This window comes from Nothobranchius furzeri, chromosome 18, assembly GCF_043380555.1.
Source record: "Nothobranchius furzeri strain GRZ-AD chromosome 18, NfurGRZ-RIMD1, whole genome shotgun sequence".
Taxonomy (NCBI): Eukaryota; Metazoa; Chordata; class Actinopteri; order Cyprinodontiformes; family Nothobranchiidae; genus Nothobranchius; species Nothobranchius furzeri.
The window spans coordinates 17676320-17690674 of NC_091758.1; the positions used below are offsets into that span (position 1 = coordinate 17676320).

Sequence of the window (14355 nt, forward strand, 5' to 3'; positions counted from 1 at the left end):
CTCAGGACCAAAAAGGTCAAGTTTAACTGTGAAATTTCCCATAATTTGCCATTTCATATAATTACCACAAACTTGTAGCAGGTAACTGAAGACAAGTTGGGGTTGGTTGAAGTCACTTTACGGGAGCTTTCAAAAGACAGTGGGGCTGCAATGGCACAGCGAAGTCAGAGGTAACGCCATGGCCATATGTTTGCCTCCCATTTTGCCAATTCTAAAGCTATCGCCACGAAAATTATGGTGAGTGATCCTAGTACAATCTGCAATAAAATTTGACATCAAAAGTTGGTGGGCGTGGCCAATTCTTTGAAAGAGTGCCCCCAGCACCATTAAAAGTGCCAGACCCAAGCCATGCTTTGACTGAGGATTGTGAAATTTTGTACACTTATGTAATGTCTTAGGACCTACAAAAAATTCTTGGAACCATGCTCCATATCCCACAGGAAGTCAGCCATTTTGGTCCAAGTACGCCATTTTGTGTTTTTTGCACACTTGAAAGGTACGTCAGTGCCCAAGCGCCCTTTACCCCCATCACCTTTAAACTTCTGCTAAATAATCTTAAGACAAAGCAGGAAAAACTGAACCTACAGATTTTCCAAAAGTCTAACGGTGTGGGCGAGGCTAGGCCTCAAATTTTGACCTGTAACCACACCATGCTTTACTGTCAAAGCTCCCAAATTGACTCCTTTAGCCTCACCAAAATGAATCTCTGGCAAATAGCAGTAGACGTGTCGGGGTCCTTTGGTGTTCAGTACTGGCAGGTTTCAAAAAAGGGCAAGACTTTGAGGATGTGGCGAATTTTGACATCACACCATGAAATTACGTTTACCTCTCATTTCCTCAATTCTGATGTTATCGGTACAACAATTCAGGTGATTGATACAAATCCAAACCTCAATAGATTTTAACCTGACAATCTGGTGGGCGTGGCACAGTTTTTGCACTAGCACCCCTAGGTCCATTACAAATGTCATCCCCAAGTCATGCTTTGACTAAGGATTGTGAAATTTTGTACACTTATGAAGTGTCTTAGGACCTACAAAAAACTCTCTTGGAGCCATGCTCCATATTCCACAGGAAGTCGGCCATTTTGGTCCAATTGCACAACAGAGTCTCTTTAGAAGCTGCCATATTTTGCTAATGTAAAACATTTATAGTGGCAACTGAGAAAAGCATTACAGACTGTTTCATAGAGGTGGGTTATTGTTCCAACTAGTAATGAGTTACAGAGTTTGTTGGCAGGCCCAGAGGAGAGGTTGAGTCAGATTGGGGTGACAGCTCGCAGTGATCGCGGTTGGACGCACGTTGAGGTGGCTAAATTAGGAGAAGGGGGAGTAGAAAGAGATGAAGGAACTGGATATTTAAAGTTAAAATAGTTAGAAACACTTCCTAGTTTCTTACAAACACTATGTTTTGTTGCATTATCTGTCAAGGCTGCTCTGTTTCACCTCTGCTGTTTATTATTGTGACAGAACACAAGCAATTTGAATTAAAAAAACTATTCAAATATTGAACCATTAAATATGATGGGGAAACTCTCTGGAAATCTAGCAGATAACACAGTTCTATTTTTAAAAGATAAAACACAAATTTTAAAGGTGTTGAAGGGGATACAAAAGTTTTCTGAAGCACCTGACTTTAATTTGAATATGAAAACATGCGAATTTTTAATTATTCACCATGATGAGCCCCTTGACACGGTTTGTAGTATACCAATTAAAACATATGTAAAATATTTAGGAATTAATATATCAAGAAATAAAAATTTAAGATAAACATCTAACACTGAAAATACAATCCAGAAAATTAAAGTCATGTTTAACGGTTGTCTTCAAAGAGAACATATCTGAGAAAATCACCCAAAAAATAAATGAATGATAATTTTTATTTTCTTTTATTCGTTCTAATGTAAACTGCTAAAGAGTAGAAGGAGGAGAAATAGATGAACAAACTGGATTTATAGAGTTAAGCGTTACTTTAGAAACACTTGCAAACACGATGTTTAATGTTAGGGACTTGGTGCCGTACATTGCAGTACCTCGGGTGGTCGCTGGGGGCAGCAGAGCCAGTGTTTACAGCAGCAGGACAGCAGGCTGCACGAGCTCTTGGCTAGTAGCGTGGAGTTGAATTTGGGCACCCAGTAGTTTGTACTTATGCATTTTCTCTCTAAATACACGGAAACTCGAAAATAACCAAGGTGGAGTTTGTAGATTTCATTTAATGCTAACTTTTGACTCGATATGAACTGTTTGTTGATATGAAACAACTCACCAACGCGGAGAAAAACACCTCAAAGGTCTCAGCTAGCTAACAGTTCGTTACAAGGAGCTATTTGGCTAGCTGGCTAACGCGGTCCAGCCCAAATTTTGTTTACCTCGAGTGATTTTCGTCTCGGGCTTTTCGCTACTTTTCTCTGCGTAAGAATTACAGAATCAATAATCCACACTGGATTTAACAGCGGGCGCTGTTAGGAAACTAGCAGGATGTCCACTGAGGTCGAGTGTAGTCAGGTTGATTTGGGTTTGACAGCGGGCAGCTCCGGTGGGGTGCAGGAGAGCTCGGAGGGGGCTCGCCTGAAAGAACAAGAGGATCAGAAAAGCTTAGAGGAACAGCTAACAGATGAGCACAACCCCGAGGCTACCAAGAGCTCGGCGGACGCACACAAGAAGTGCAAAGAAAACGACAAGGAGAACGAGGAGTGCGTCGGCGCTGCTGACTCGGCTGTTCAGGTCGTGAAGAAGAAAGTTATTGAAGCTCCTCCACCGAAAGTCAACCCGTGGACAAAGAGGACCACCGGTAGAGTTCCAGTCAACTCCCGCTCCCAAGAGACAGGTGAGGCGTGTTTACGTTGACTTTTAGATGGGTATAACTGGTCTGACACCAGTGCTCCCACTAACAGCTGTTGCAGCATACTGGTAACTGCAAAGAACCCAACAGTAATAATATCAGTTTTACTAATCTGTCAGTCCACATTTGAGATGTTTTATATGTGAATTAAATCTATGAACTCCCCTGTCAGCGCAGGTGGTGTTGGTTGCACATTTGCCCCATCCCCCTCCTGTTCTCGGGTTGCTCCCGAGCACCACGTGCTGACTTTTGACAACTTAAGCTACGAGCAGTTTCTCCCTTTCAGTCCGCTTTCCCCTTCGCGGACTGAAAGGTGACAGCCAGCTTTTGGGAGATTAGTAGCTCAGGCGAAGTTGTGTTCGACCCAGAATCAGCTTCGGGCCGGAGCTGCTTTCTCACCTCGGTAATAAAAGCTAAAACAAGCAGCAGGCTAGCTGCCCCTGCTGTTGTAAAGGCACGTTTCACACGACCAATGGCCTGGCTGCCTGCAGGTCCTCCCACCAGTCAGATCGGGCTGTCATGTATGCTCAAGGTGCGTGAACAGGTGGAACGACAAGCTGAAGCTGCACCGGGCTGGAAACAAGCATATGTTTACAGTTTGGTAAAACTTGTAAATAATTCCAGTCCAGCTTTTTAAAGGTGGGGGTGGAATGGGGAAGTAAAAGTTCCCCTGAGATGATCACAAGCTAATTATGATCTAAACAGTATTTACCTACATGCATATCTGCATATTTTACACATAATTTTCAAATAAAACTTTTTCAGGTAATACTTAGAGTGACGATGTTGAAGTTTCTGTTTGAGAATGAAAATATCCTCAAACATGTTTATTTTTTAATGTATAAACAGAAGGGAAGGAAGCCAAAAGGTACATTTTGAATAAGTATTAACATTAACGTTCAGGACCCTGAATGCCTCTGTGAGCCCCTTAGGAGCTATTCCCATTTTATAAAAAAATAAAACAGAATAAATGCACTCAAAGTTTTCAGTCTACATTCTTGTGGTAGCTGTTGTTGGCAGCTGGTGTAAACGCAGTCTAAACTGCTGAATTATGGTTTCTTTTTCGCTACTTGTGTTTTCTTTTGTATGAAACTTCCCAGAACAATAATGTCTTTATCGCCCGTTTAGAAACAACGTACACCCATCTGTTACTTTCCTGCTCAATAAAAGAACACAGCATTAAATAAATGTTAGAGGATTTGTAGATCTGCTAATCTTGGCAAACTCAAAATTTGACAATCCTCTACAGATCTGTTGTTCCAGTGCGTCGGAGTCTGTTGCCTCCTCTACTTAAAAATGTTCACGTCCTTGAAAACAAATCTTAAAAATAAAAGAAAAAACCTTCTGATCTTTTTAAATCTCACTTAAAGAAAGAACTTCAGGTACATTTTCATCTCATGTAAAATGCTGTCCAAAAAATACTATTTGAAATGCTTATTGTGAGTATTTTGTTTCATTAAACATTACAGCGCTTTATTTTGAGTAAAAAGTGGCCCTTTTCAGCAAAGCTTCTAAAAACGCTCTTTTAAAAATCTCTGACATAACGATGGGGAGTTAGAAGCTAGTCCAGCCTGAAGCTCAGTGTGGTGAGAACTTAGTTTTTGAGTTTTAAAACTCCAGCAGGTCTGGACATCGAGTCCACGGGTTTCCAAATAAGAGAATAAACGCCACCATCTTCCATTCCTAGTGTGTTTTGTGCAGCTGAAAACACGGTCGTTTGTGATGCGCACTTCAGACCAGAGGATTACAATCCCAGTGATGTGATGGGAGTTCAACATGCCTCTTACCCCCCCCAGAGTCCCGTGCGGAGTTTTGAAAAATACTTGCGGGCTCCTAGAGCCCAGATCAGCATTGGAACCAGGTCAGGGAGGTCCGTGCTGAGCTCCAGAAGAGGATGGGGAGCTTTCAAAAATCCCTAGTGGGCCAGGGAAGCTGGGTTCTGGGTCGAACCCAGGTCCAAACCGCCTGCCCCGAATAGGATGACAGGCCCCCCTCCCCGTCCCCCTCTCTAAAGCGCTAAGCTACGTTACATGAGCGGATTTTAACGAGTATGAAACACCTTAAACACACAGCAGTAGCTCAGGAGGTCAAGCGGGTTGTCCAGTAATCAGAAAGTTGCAGGTTTGATCCTTGCTCTGACCAGAGAATGCTGCTGTTGTGTCTTTGAGCAAGACACTTAACCTTCCTTGCTTGCTGGTGGTGGTGGGAGAGACCGGTGGCGCCAGTGTTTGGCAGACCTCACCTCTGTCAGAGCGCCCCAGGGCAGCTGTGGCTACATTGTAGCTCATCGTCACCAGCGTATAAATGGGTGAATGACTGTGTTGTGAAGTGCCTTGGGGGGTTGTAAAACCCTAAGAAGGCACTATACAAATACAGACCATTTACCATTTATTGTTGTCAAGAATCAATACTGACCAATAATATTTCAGTTGGGTGGTACTTGACAGTAATCTGTAGTAGAGGCTGACCGATATATTCAATTTTTACCATATCAGACAAAATTATTTTATAAGGCAGATTTAAAAAAAATAATAAATCAGGCACCTGTGAGGCCAACTGCTGCCACTACTAAACTGAAGAAAGGACCCAAAGGACCCCAACACACTTTTTTATGTTTTGAGTTTGTTTTATATTTGTAGTTCAATAAATATTAAGACATTTATTGACTTATTTAATTTATTTTTTGCACATAGTTAGTGTTCAGTTGTCTTTCACAATCAATGTGCTGCTAAAACGTGTGTGTGTATTAGTTCTGTGCAATATGGCCTAAAATCAACATCACAATATATTGAGGATTTCACCTCGATAACGATAAATGGATGATAACTACAGGTTTGTGCAGAAAAGGCGTGCTAGCCAGCATCGTTCTCTGAGACACCACAGCTCGGCTTCTCTCCTCTAGTCCTCGTTTCTCCCTCTGACTTGTCTCTGCTCTCTGGGGCGTGCAGCAGGCTCATAACTGTGTGGTTGTAGTCCACCATGAGCTAAATTATAAACATTAGTTTAGTCATTCACAACCATCATGTTTTTTCTGAAACCCACTTGATCGTGAGCATGCTACTCGCTAGCTTAGCATTGGCTAATCTTTCCATAGTTTCACTCTTGATCCCAAACTTTGGAACGTATCTGCTTTTACAACGGTTTGTGTTTTTGCTGGTTTCTGGTTTTAAATTGTTTTATATATATCGATACTGATATAAAATATGGTTTTATGGTGGGAATTTTTCCGATATCGTCCAGTCCTACTTCAGACTTGATATTCTCATTGTTTCTATGATACTAACAAGCTTAACTCACCTAGTCCTTTTCAGAATTTAGTTTGGTTGCAGAGCCCTGGTCGAGCTGTTTGTGAAGATTTAGAAGATAGCCTTTATTTTGGTTCCCAGCCTTCCTTTTGTTTGTCAAAACAGAAAAAACATAAACAAACCTCCCAGGGGCTGGAAGACGGTCCCAGAAGAACATGTAATTAAAGTAACAGAATTTAGAGAAGATACAAAACAATTAACCTTTATCCTAATTTCAGTGGTATCACTCGTGTTTTATTTTTGATGACTAATTTTACAAATCACTGGTGTTTGATTTGGTTACTTATTACCTGATATGTGGTAATTAAATCCACAGTCTGCAGCTGTTGGTGTTACAAAAATTGTTTACTACGATGGTGGAAAAGGAGATAAATGCCCACCCCGGAACCGGAGGGTTGCAGGTTCAAGGCCATCTGTTGCAGTCCTTGGGCAAGATGGTTAACCCGCCTTTCCTGCTGCTGGTTGTGATTGTAGGGACCGGTGAGGCCAGAGCTCGGCAGACTAGCTTCTGTCTGTGAGTCCCAGGATAGCTGTGGCTACAGTGGGGCAAAAAAGTATTTAGTCAGCCACCGATTGTGCAAGTTCTCCCACTGAAAATGATGACAGAGGTCAGTAATTTTCATCATAGGTACACTTCAACTGTGAGAGACAGAATGTGATAAAAAATCCATGAATTCACATGACAGGGTTTTTAAAGAATTTATTTGTAAATCAGGGTGGAAAATAAGTATTTGGTCACTTCAAACAAGGAAAATCTCTGGCTCTCACAGTATGGCTGTCGCGGTAACCGCAAAAATGAAATATCGCAATATGAAGAAGCCCACCACGCTGCATCATGGGTCACCGCGATTACTGAACTTGGTTCAACTCAATGATGCATGTTGAGAAGGATGGCTGCACTGGTATCAAAACGAAACGTTACTTCGCTCCTTTGGGAGCACTTTGGTTTTCAGTACGTCAGCTGCTGCGCAGCCAGAGTCCTTGGCCGAGACGGAGCTGCCACCAGCGGCAAAACAATAATAATAAACGCTCGGAGACCTGCTGAAGTCCCAGACAAGCACTGCTTCTGCAACCGTCCCGAAGAGAGTTTGAGCCGAGCTGGAGCTCACTCGCTACCTGCAGGAGGAATGCATCCACCCTAAAGAAACCCCCCTGACATGGTGGAGCAACGACCGGGAGAGATTCCCTTTGCTCGCCAGTCGTACGCAGGTACGTGTGCGTTAGTGCAACGAGCGCACCATCCGAGAGGGTTTTCAGTGTTGCTGGAAATGTTGCCACCCCTCTCAGATCCTCTCTCAAACCGTATATGGTTAACATGCTGGTTTTCCTTGTGGGTAACAAGGACGTGACCGAGCTATAAATCACCGTCATTCGTGTGTGTGAAAGTGAAATGATAGTGCGGCCGCCCCCCGGCGCGCGCGCGCCCGGTACATGTAATTTTTTATGCTTGATTTTAAACAACTAAACAAAATGGGGACTTGTTTCTTATTTGTTATAACAAATGTTTGGCTGCAGCCAAATTTGCATTTAAAAGTTTAACCTCCTGAATTTTGTTGTTTTTAAGTTCAGTCAGACTCCAACTGTAGGAGAAACAAACGTTACTGCGATCTGTGTTGTTACTGCCCTTTGATCTGCATTCAGTAAAGTGTTATTAAAGAAGGCATGGCAATTTTTAACCTTTTTTAAATGTTTAAACATTATGTTTAGATAGTACTGCAATTAAAAAAAGGGCTGCAATAATATCGCACACCGCAATATTAAGCCACCCTGAATCACCGCAGGGGGAATTCCTCAACCGCGACAGCCCTATCTCACAGACCTGTAACGTCTTCTTTAAGAAGCTTTTCTGTTCTCCGCTTGTTACCTGTTAATGGCACCTGTTTGAACTCATTATCTGTATAAAAGACACCTGTCCACAGCCTCAAACAGTCAGACTCCAAACTCCACTATGGCCAAGACCAAAGAGCTTTCGAAGGACACCAGGAAAAGAATTGTAGACCTGCACCAGACTGGGAAGAGTGAATCTACAATAGGCAAGCAGCTTGGTGTGAAAAAATCAACTGTGGGAGCAATTATCAGAAAATGGAAGACATACAAGACCACTGATAATCTCCCTCGATCTGGGGCTCCACACAAGATCTCATCCCGTGGGGTCAAAATGATCATGATAACGGTGAGCAAGAATCCCAAAACCACACGGGGGGACCTGGTGAATGACCTGCAGAGAGCTGGGACCACAGTAACAAAGGTCACCATCAGTAACACACTACAACGGCAGGGAATCAAATCCTGCAGTACCAGACGTGTTCCGCTGCTGAAGCCAGTGCATGTGCAGGCCCGTCTGAAGTTTGCCAGAGAGCACATGGATGATACAGCAGAGGATTGGGAGAATGTCATGTGGTCAGATGAAACCAAAGTAGAACTTTTTGGTATAAACGCAACTCGTCGTGTTTGAAGGAAGAAGAATACTGAGTTGCATCCCAAGAACACCATACCTACTGTGAAGCATGGGGGTGGGAACATCATGCTTTGGGGCTGTTTTTCTGCTAAGAGGACAGGACGACTGATCCGTGTTAAGGACAGAATGAATGGGGCCATGTATCATGAGATTCTGAGCCAAAACCTCCTTCCATCAGTGAGAGCTTTGAAGATGAAACGTGGCTGGGTCTTCCAACCGGACAATGATCCCAAACACACCGCCCGGGCAACAAAGGAGTGGCTCCGTAAGAAGCATTTGAAAGTCCTGGAGTGGCCTAGCCAGTCTCCAGACCTCAACCCCATAGAAAATCTGTGGAGGGAGTTGAAAGTCTGTGTTGCTCGGCGACAGCCCCAAAACATCACTGCTCTCGAGAAGATCTGCATGGAGGAATAGGCCAAAATACCAGCTACTGTGTGTGCAAACCTGGTAAAGACCTATAGTAATTGTTTGACCTCTGTTATTGCCAACAAAGGTTATGTTACAAAGTATTGAGTTGAATTTTCATTATTGACCAAATACTTATTTTCCACCCAGATTCACAAATAAATTCTTTAAAAATCCTGCCATGTGAATTCATGGATTTTTTTTCACATTCTGTCTCTCACAGTTGAAGTGTACCTATGATGTAAATTACTGACCTCTGTCATCATTTTAAGTGGGAGAACTTGCACTATCGGTGGCTGACTAAATACTTTTTTGCCCCACTGTATCTTGTAGTTTATCACCACCAGCATGTGAATGTGTGTTTGCCTGGGTGGATGACTGTGTTGTAAAGTGCCTTGGAGGGTTGTAGAACCATAGAAGGCACTATATCAAATACAGGCCCTTTGCCATTTATTTGATAAATTAAGATTCCACAGCTTGTGCATCCAAAACTATTGTTGGTCTGGACTAACTTGGGCTCGCTCAGGCTTACACCCGCTCACATGGGCTTGTGTGTCTTATCAATCCACCCATCCTCTGCTGAGTGATAGGGACTGTCGGGCTGAAGACAGTCACGCCCAGCCTGCAGAGACTCTGACACATAACTACTGGCTGCACACGAAATACTCTCAGCATGTTTCGTCTTTTTACCCTTGTGGTGTCTGTGTATTTTCTAGTTCAGCATGGGCGCTGAAATCATCTGGCTCCTCACCATTAATTTAGATTAGTTTATAGCTAGGGCTGCACAATATATCAAAATTATCGTCATCGCGATAATAGGACGTGCGATAGGCCCATCACAAAGCACGTCAAAAACGGCAATAAATGTTTGGTTCAAACATTTCCATCCATGTCATACATCAACTTTTTGTAAACCAGCTCTGTTTTTTACGCGGAAGTATTATTTGACCAATCAAATGTAGCCCCTCTGATATGCATCCAATCAGATGGGTCCGTTCACATAATACGCCCGCCCCCTACGTAGACCCTTACCCCAAAATTCCACTATCTCCGCTGCGCCCCCGCTTTCCGCAGCCGCTCGCTTCCCTTGTTCGTCTTGCTGGCTCAGATTAACGAATGCATTTCGTGCTGAGGTTTCTGGAATCAGCGCTGCTTTCAAACGTGAACGTGAGTCCGCTCGGTGTCGTTAAGCAGCTGATAATAACCAGGCTGACTGTGACATGTGCCGGTGAACAAACCCACCTACCTCCATGTCGCTAGTGTTCCACCGGGTGGTGACCATCGACATACATATATGGACAGTGGGTTTCCATAGGCTCCAATAATAAGTTTTTGTGCCAAAATGGGAGGTGGCCACCACTGCCATTTTGACCGTGTCACAGGTTCCGTCAAGCACAGACAATTCCATAAAAGGGAAGAGAGGTGGAGCTGAGGGTGGGGCTGTAAGGCTGGGATCAACTGACGACACCCGGTCGAACTAGCTACAAGCTAACCTGAAGCTAACCCAAAGCTAATGCAGAGGTGGGAGCTAAGCTAACGGAGGTAGCAACCTAGCTACAACCGGAGTTAACTGTGCACAACACCAGAGCTTCTGAGTCAGAGATACGCCGGGCTGACCGCTGGGTAAAACCGGGTGGAACACAGAGGTCTCGGAGACCTCCACAAGCCGGCAGCCACACAGCAGACAAGGGCCGCTACGATCTGAGATGCGCAGAGCTGCCACTGGGGAGAACCGGGTGGAAAGGTTTCCATCCCAGAGCTCCACAAGCCGTCAGCCCGCACATCAAACAGAAGCCACAATCAGACAGAGATGCGCCGAGCTGCGGGGAGGCGAGAACGGGTGGAAAACATTGGTCTCCCGAGAGCTCCACAAGCCGATAGTCGGAACCCAGCTCCACCAACATGTTTTATTTCAGCCCATTTTCTAAAGTGCAGCATTATGTTAAATGCACTGGGTTTTACCCTATTACATTTAAATTTCATGGTTAAACAGTACATGTTAAAATCTAAGCTCAGCTCGGCAGTGACCTAAAATACATAAATATAATTTTACTTACCGTAAAAAATGAAGTGGAGACTGCTTGGACGCTCTTAGTGCAATTAATGCCACAGCAAGTCATTTTGTCCAACAAATGCACAAAAAATATCCAAAAAAAAGAATACACAAACACAGAGACTCAAAATCCCGGAGCAGTTTCCAGGCCAGACCGAGGCTCGACTGAGGCCTTTCCACGGAGCTAGCGCTGTGGTCACGTGGGTCTGATGCTCATTAATTATACAGAATTTTAGGCTTTTAATACAATTAAACAGAAGAGTGAGAAAAAAATTCACCCCCCTCAGAGTTGTCATGAGTGTAAACTAGATCATTTAAACAAAAAACATGTTTTGGTACCAGGCTGTAAACATGTTTATTTCTGCTGTAAAATTTGTATTGTTAACATGGGAGTCAATGAGGATTTGCTCGCTTCTTACACCAGCCCCCAGCGGATGAGGGTGGAACTGCAATTTTTGGTACTTCCGGGTTGAGACCAATCTTAGAGCCGCATTGTGGGGGCTTGTTGGTGACGTTAGCCCCAGGCTCCGGTTAGCTTCCAGCTAAAAGGCTACAGCACTCTCCTCCCAGTCCCACCCTGCTAAAGAGGGCCTGGAAAAGTTCCCCCACACATCAAAGTGATTTTTCATTTATGAGCTTTTATAACCTTGTTAATCAGGATAGTTGATTTGCTGCTGCACATAAACTGTCAGTCAGAAGCTCTGCTAGCTGGTTATCTTAGAGGAGCTACTTCAATTTGTTAGCTTGTTACCAGAATCATAGTTGCAGTTTCATCCTCTGAGCTGCTTTTTAAGATCTAGGTAAACTTGCTCAATTTGGGGTTAAAAACAAACATTTTCACATATTTTCCAAGTAGTTTTTTGCCAGTTCCTATTCTGAAAGGTAGACAATTGTTTTTCTCTTTCCCTCAGAAAATCTTAATATTCTCCCTTTTTGGCCCAGCACAGATCTCATTCCAGTTGCAGCAACAGCCTTATATCATAACCACATACAGTGGGGCAAAAAAGTATTTAGTCAGCCACCGATTGTGCAAGTTCTCCCACTTAAAATGATGACAGAGGTCAGTAATTTTCATCATAGGTACACTTCAACTTTGAGAGACAGAATATGAAAAAAAATCCATGAATTCACATGGCAGGATTTTTAAAGAATTTATTTGTAAATCTGGGTGGAAAATAAGTATTTGGTCACTTCAAACAAGGAAAATCTCTGGCTCTCACAGACCTGTAACGTCTTCTTTAAGAAGCTTTTCTGTCCTCCACTCGTTACCTGTATTAATGGCACCTGTTTGAACTCATTATCTGTATAAAAGACACCTGTCCACAGCCTCAAACAGTCAGACTCCAAACTCCACTATGGCCAAGACCAAAGAGCAATCGAAGGACACCAGGAAAAGAATTGTAGACCTGCACCAGACTGGGAAGAGTGAATCTACAATAGGCAAGCAGCTTGGTGTGAAAAAATCAACTGTGGGAGCAATTATCAGAAAATGGAAGACATACAAGACCACTGATAATCTCCCTCGATCTGGGGCTCCACGCAAGATCTCATCCCGTGGGGTCAAAATGATCATGAGAATGGTGAGCAAGAATCCCAGAACCACACGGGGGGACCTGGTGAATGACCTGAAGAGAGCTGGGACCACAGTAACAAAGGTCACCATCAGTAACACAGTACAACGGCAGGGAATCAAATCCTGCAGTACCAGACATGTTCCGCTGCTGAAGCCAGTGCATGTCCAGGCCCATCTGAAGTTTGCCAGAGAGCACATGGATGATACAGCAGAGGATTGGGAGAATGTCATGTGGTCAGATGAAACCAAAGTAGAACTTTTTGGTATAAACAACTCGTCGTGTTTGGAGGAAGAAGAATACTGAGTTGCATCCCAAGAACACCATACCTACTGTGAAGCATGGGGGTGGGAACATCATGCTTTGGGGCTGTTTTTCTGCTAAGGGGACAGGACGACTGATCCATGTTAAGGACAGAATGAATGGGGCCATGTATCATGAGATTCTGAGCCAAAACCTCCTTCCATCAGTGAGAGCTTTGAAGATGAAACGTGGCTGGGTCTTCCAACACGACAGTGATCCCAAACACACCGCCCGGGCAACAAAGGAGTGGCTCAGTAAGAAGCATTTGAAAGTCCTGGAGTGGCCTAGCCAGTCTCCAGACCTCAACCCCATAGAAAATCTGTGGAGGGAGTTAAAAGTCCGTGTTGCTCGGCGACAGCCCCAAAACATCACTGCTCTCGAGAAGATCTGCATGGAGGAATGGGCCAAAATACCAGCTACTGTGTGTGCAAACCTGGTAAAGACCTATAGTAATCATTTGAACTCTGTTATTGCCAACAAAGGTTATGTTACAAAGTATTGAGTTGAATTTTTGTTATTGACCAAATACTTATTTTCCACCCAGATTCACAAATAAATTCTTTAAAAATCCTGCCATGTGAATTCATGGATTTTTTTTCACATTCTGTCTCACAGTTGAAGTGTACCTATGATGAAAATTACTGACCTCTGTCATCATTTTAAGTGGGAGAACTTGCACAATCGGTGGCTGACTAAATACTTTTTTGCCCCACTGTAAGTGGAGAAAATGCTCAGTAGCAATGAGAGAATTTGCTGTTGCATTTAAGTGATGTTAACGATTATTTAACATTTAAACTTATTTTCTGATTTTTTTTATTTATTCAAAAACCCTGGTAAGGGATGTTTTTCCGTATTTGGAGCATCAGAAAAAGTTTTATGGTGGAGGTGATGTTTTAAAGTCACTGAGAAACTGCATGCATGCAGTTTGTTGTTTTGCTGCTAATACAGTAGCAGGTGCAGCTGCATATTTTTGCAATAAAAATGTTATGTTGTAATGGAATTCATGCAATACTTTTGTTTGCTTTGAACCCAGAGCAGACGTCAGACGCCAGACGACATCAACACTGCATACTTTAGTATTTGTTCATTTATTGCGAGTAATATCGATATTGCAATATTAAGCACTGTTATCAAATATCGCAGGTTTTTCTAATATCGTGCAGCCCTATTCATGGCCCTTTTCCACCTCTCAGTACGCCTTAACTCGACTCACACTCGGGATGCTCCGACTGGATCACGTAATTGGAAATCGGACCAGATCTTGAGATTTTCTTAAAGGGATCATCACCAGTCACTACTTTGGATGTCTACACTGTATTACAGTCTTTTAGGCCATGCAAATAATTTGTATTGGAAAAATAAATAAAAAAAGTGCTTTTCTGACCCTTTTTTGTAAAGGAAATGTTTTCTCTCGAG

At 43.2% G+C, this 14355-nt stretch overlaps 1 protein-coding gene across 8 annotated transcripts in view; it reads left to right on the plus strand.

Annotated features, from left to right (window-relative positions):
• The first annotated feature begins 2254 nt into the window (after nucleotides 1-2254).
• larp1b (La ribonucleoprotein 1B) overlaps nucleotides 2255-14355 on the plus strand; it is a 37814-nt gene continuing 25713 nt past the window's right edge. For all 8 annotated transcript variants that reach the window (XM_015969394.3, XM_015969397.3, XM_054741845.2 and 5 more), the window contains exon 1: nucleotides 2255-2829. In XM_015969394.3, coding sequence (XP_015824880.3) covers nucleotides 2481-2829 — 349 coding nt within the window. In that variant the 5' untranslated portion in view covers nucleotides 2255-2480. The remainder of the gene's footprint in view (nucleotides 2830-14355) is intronic.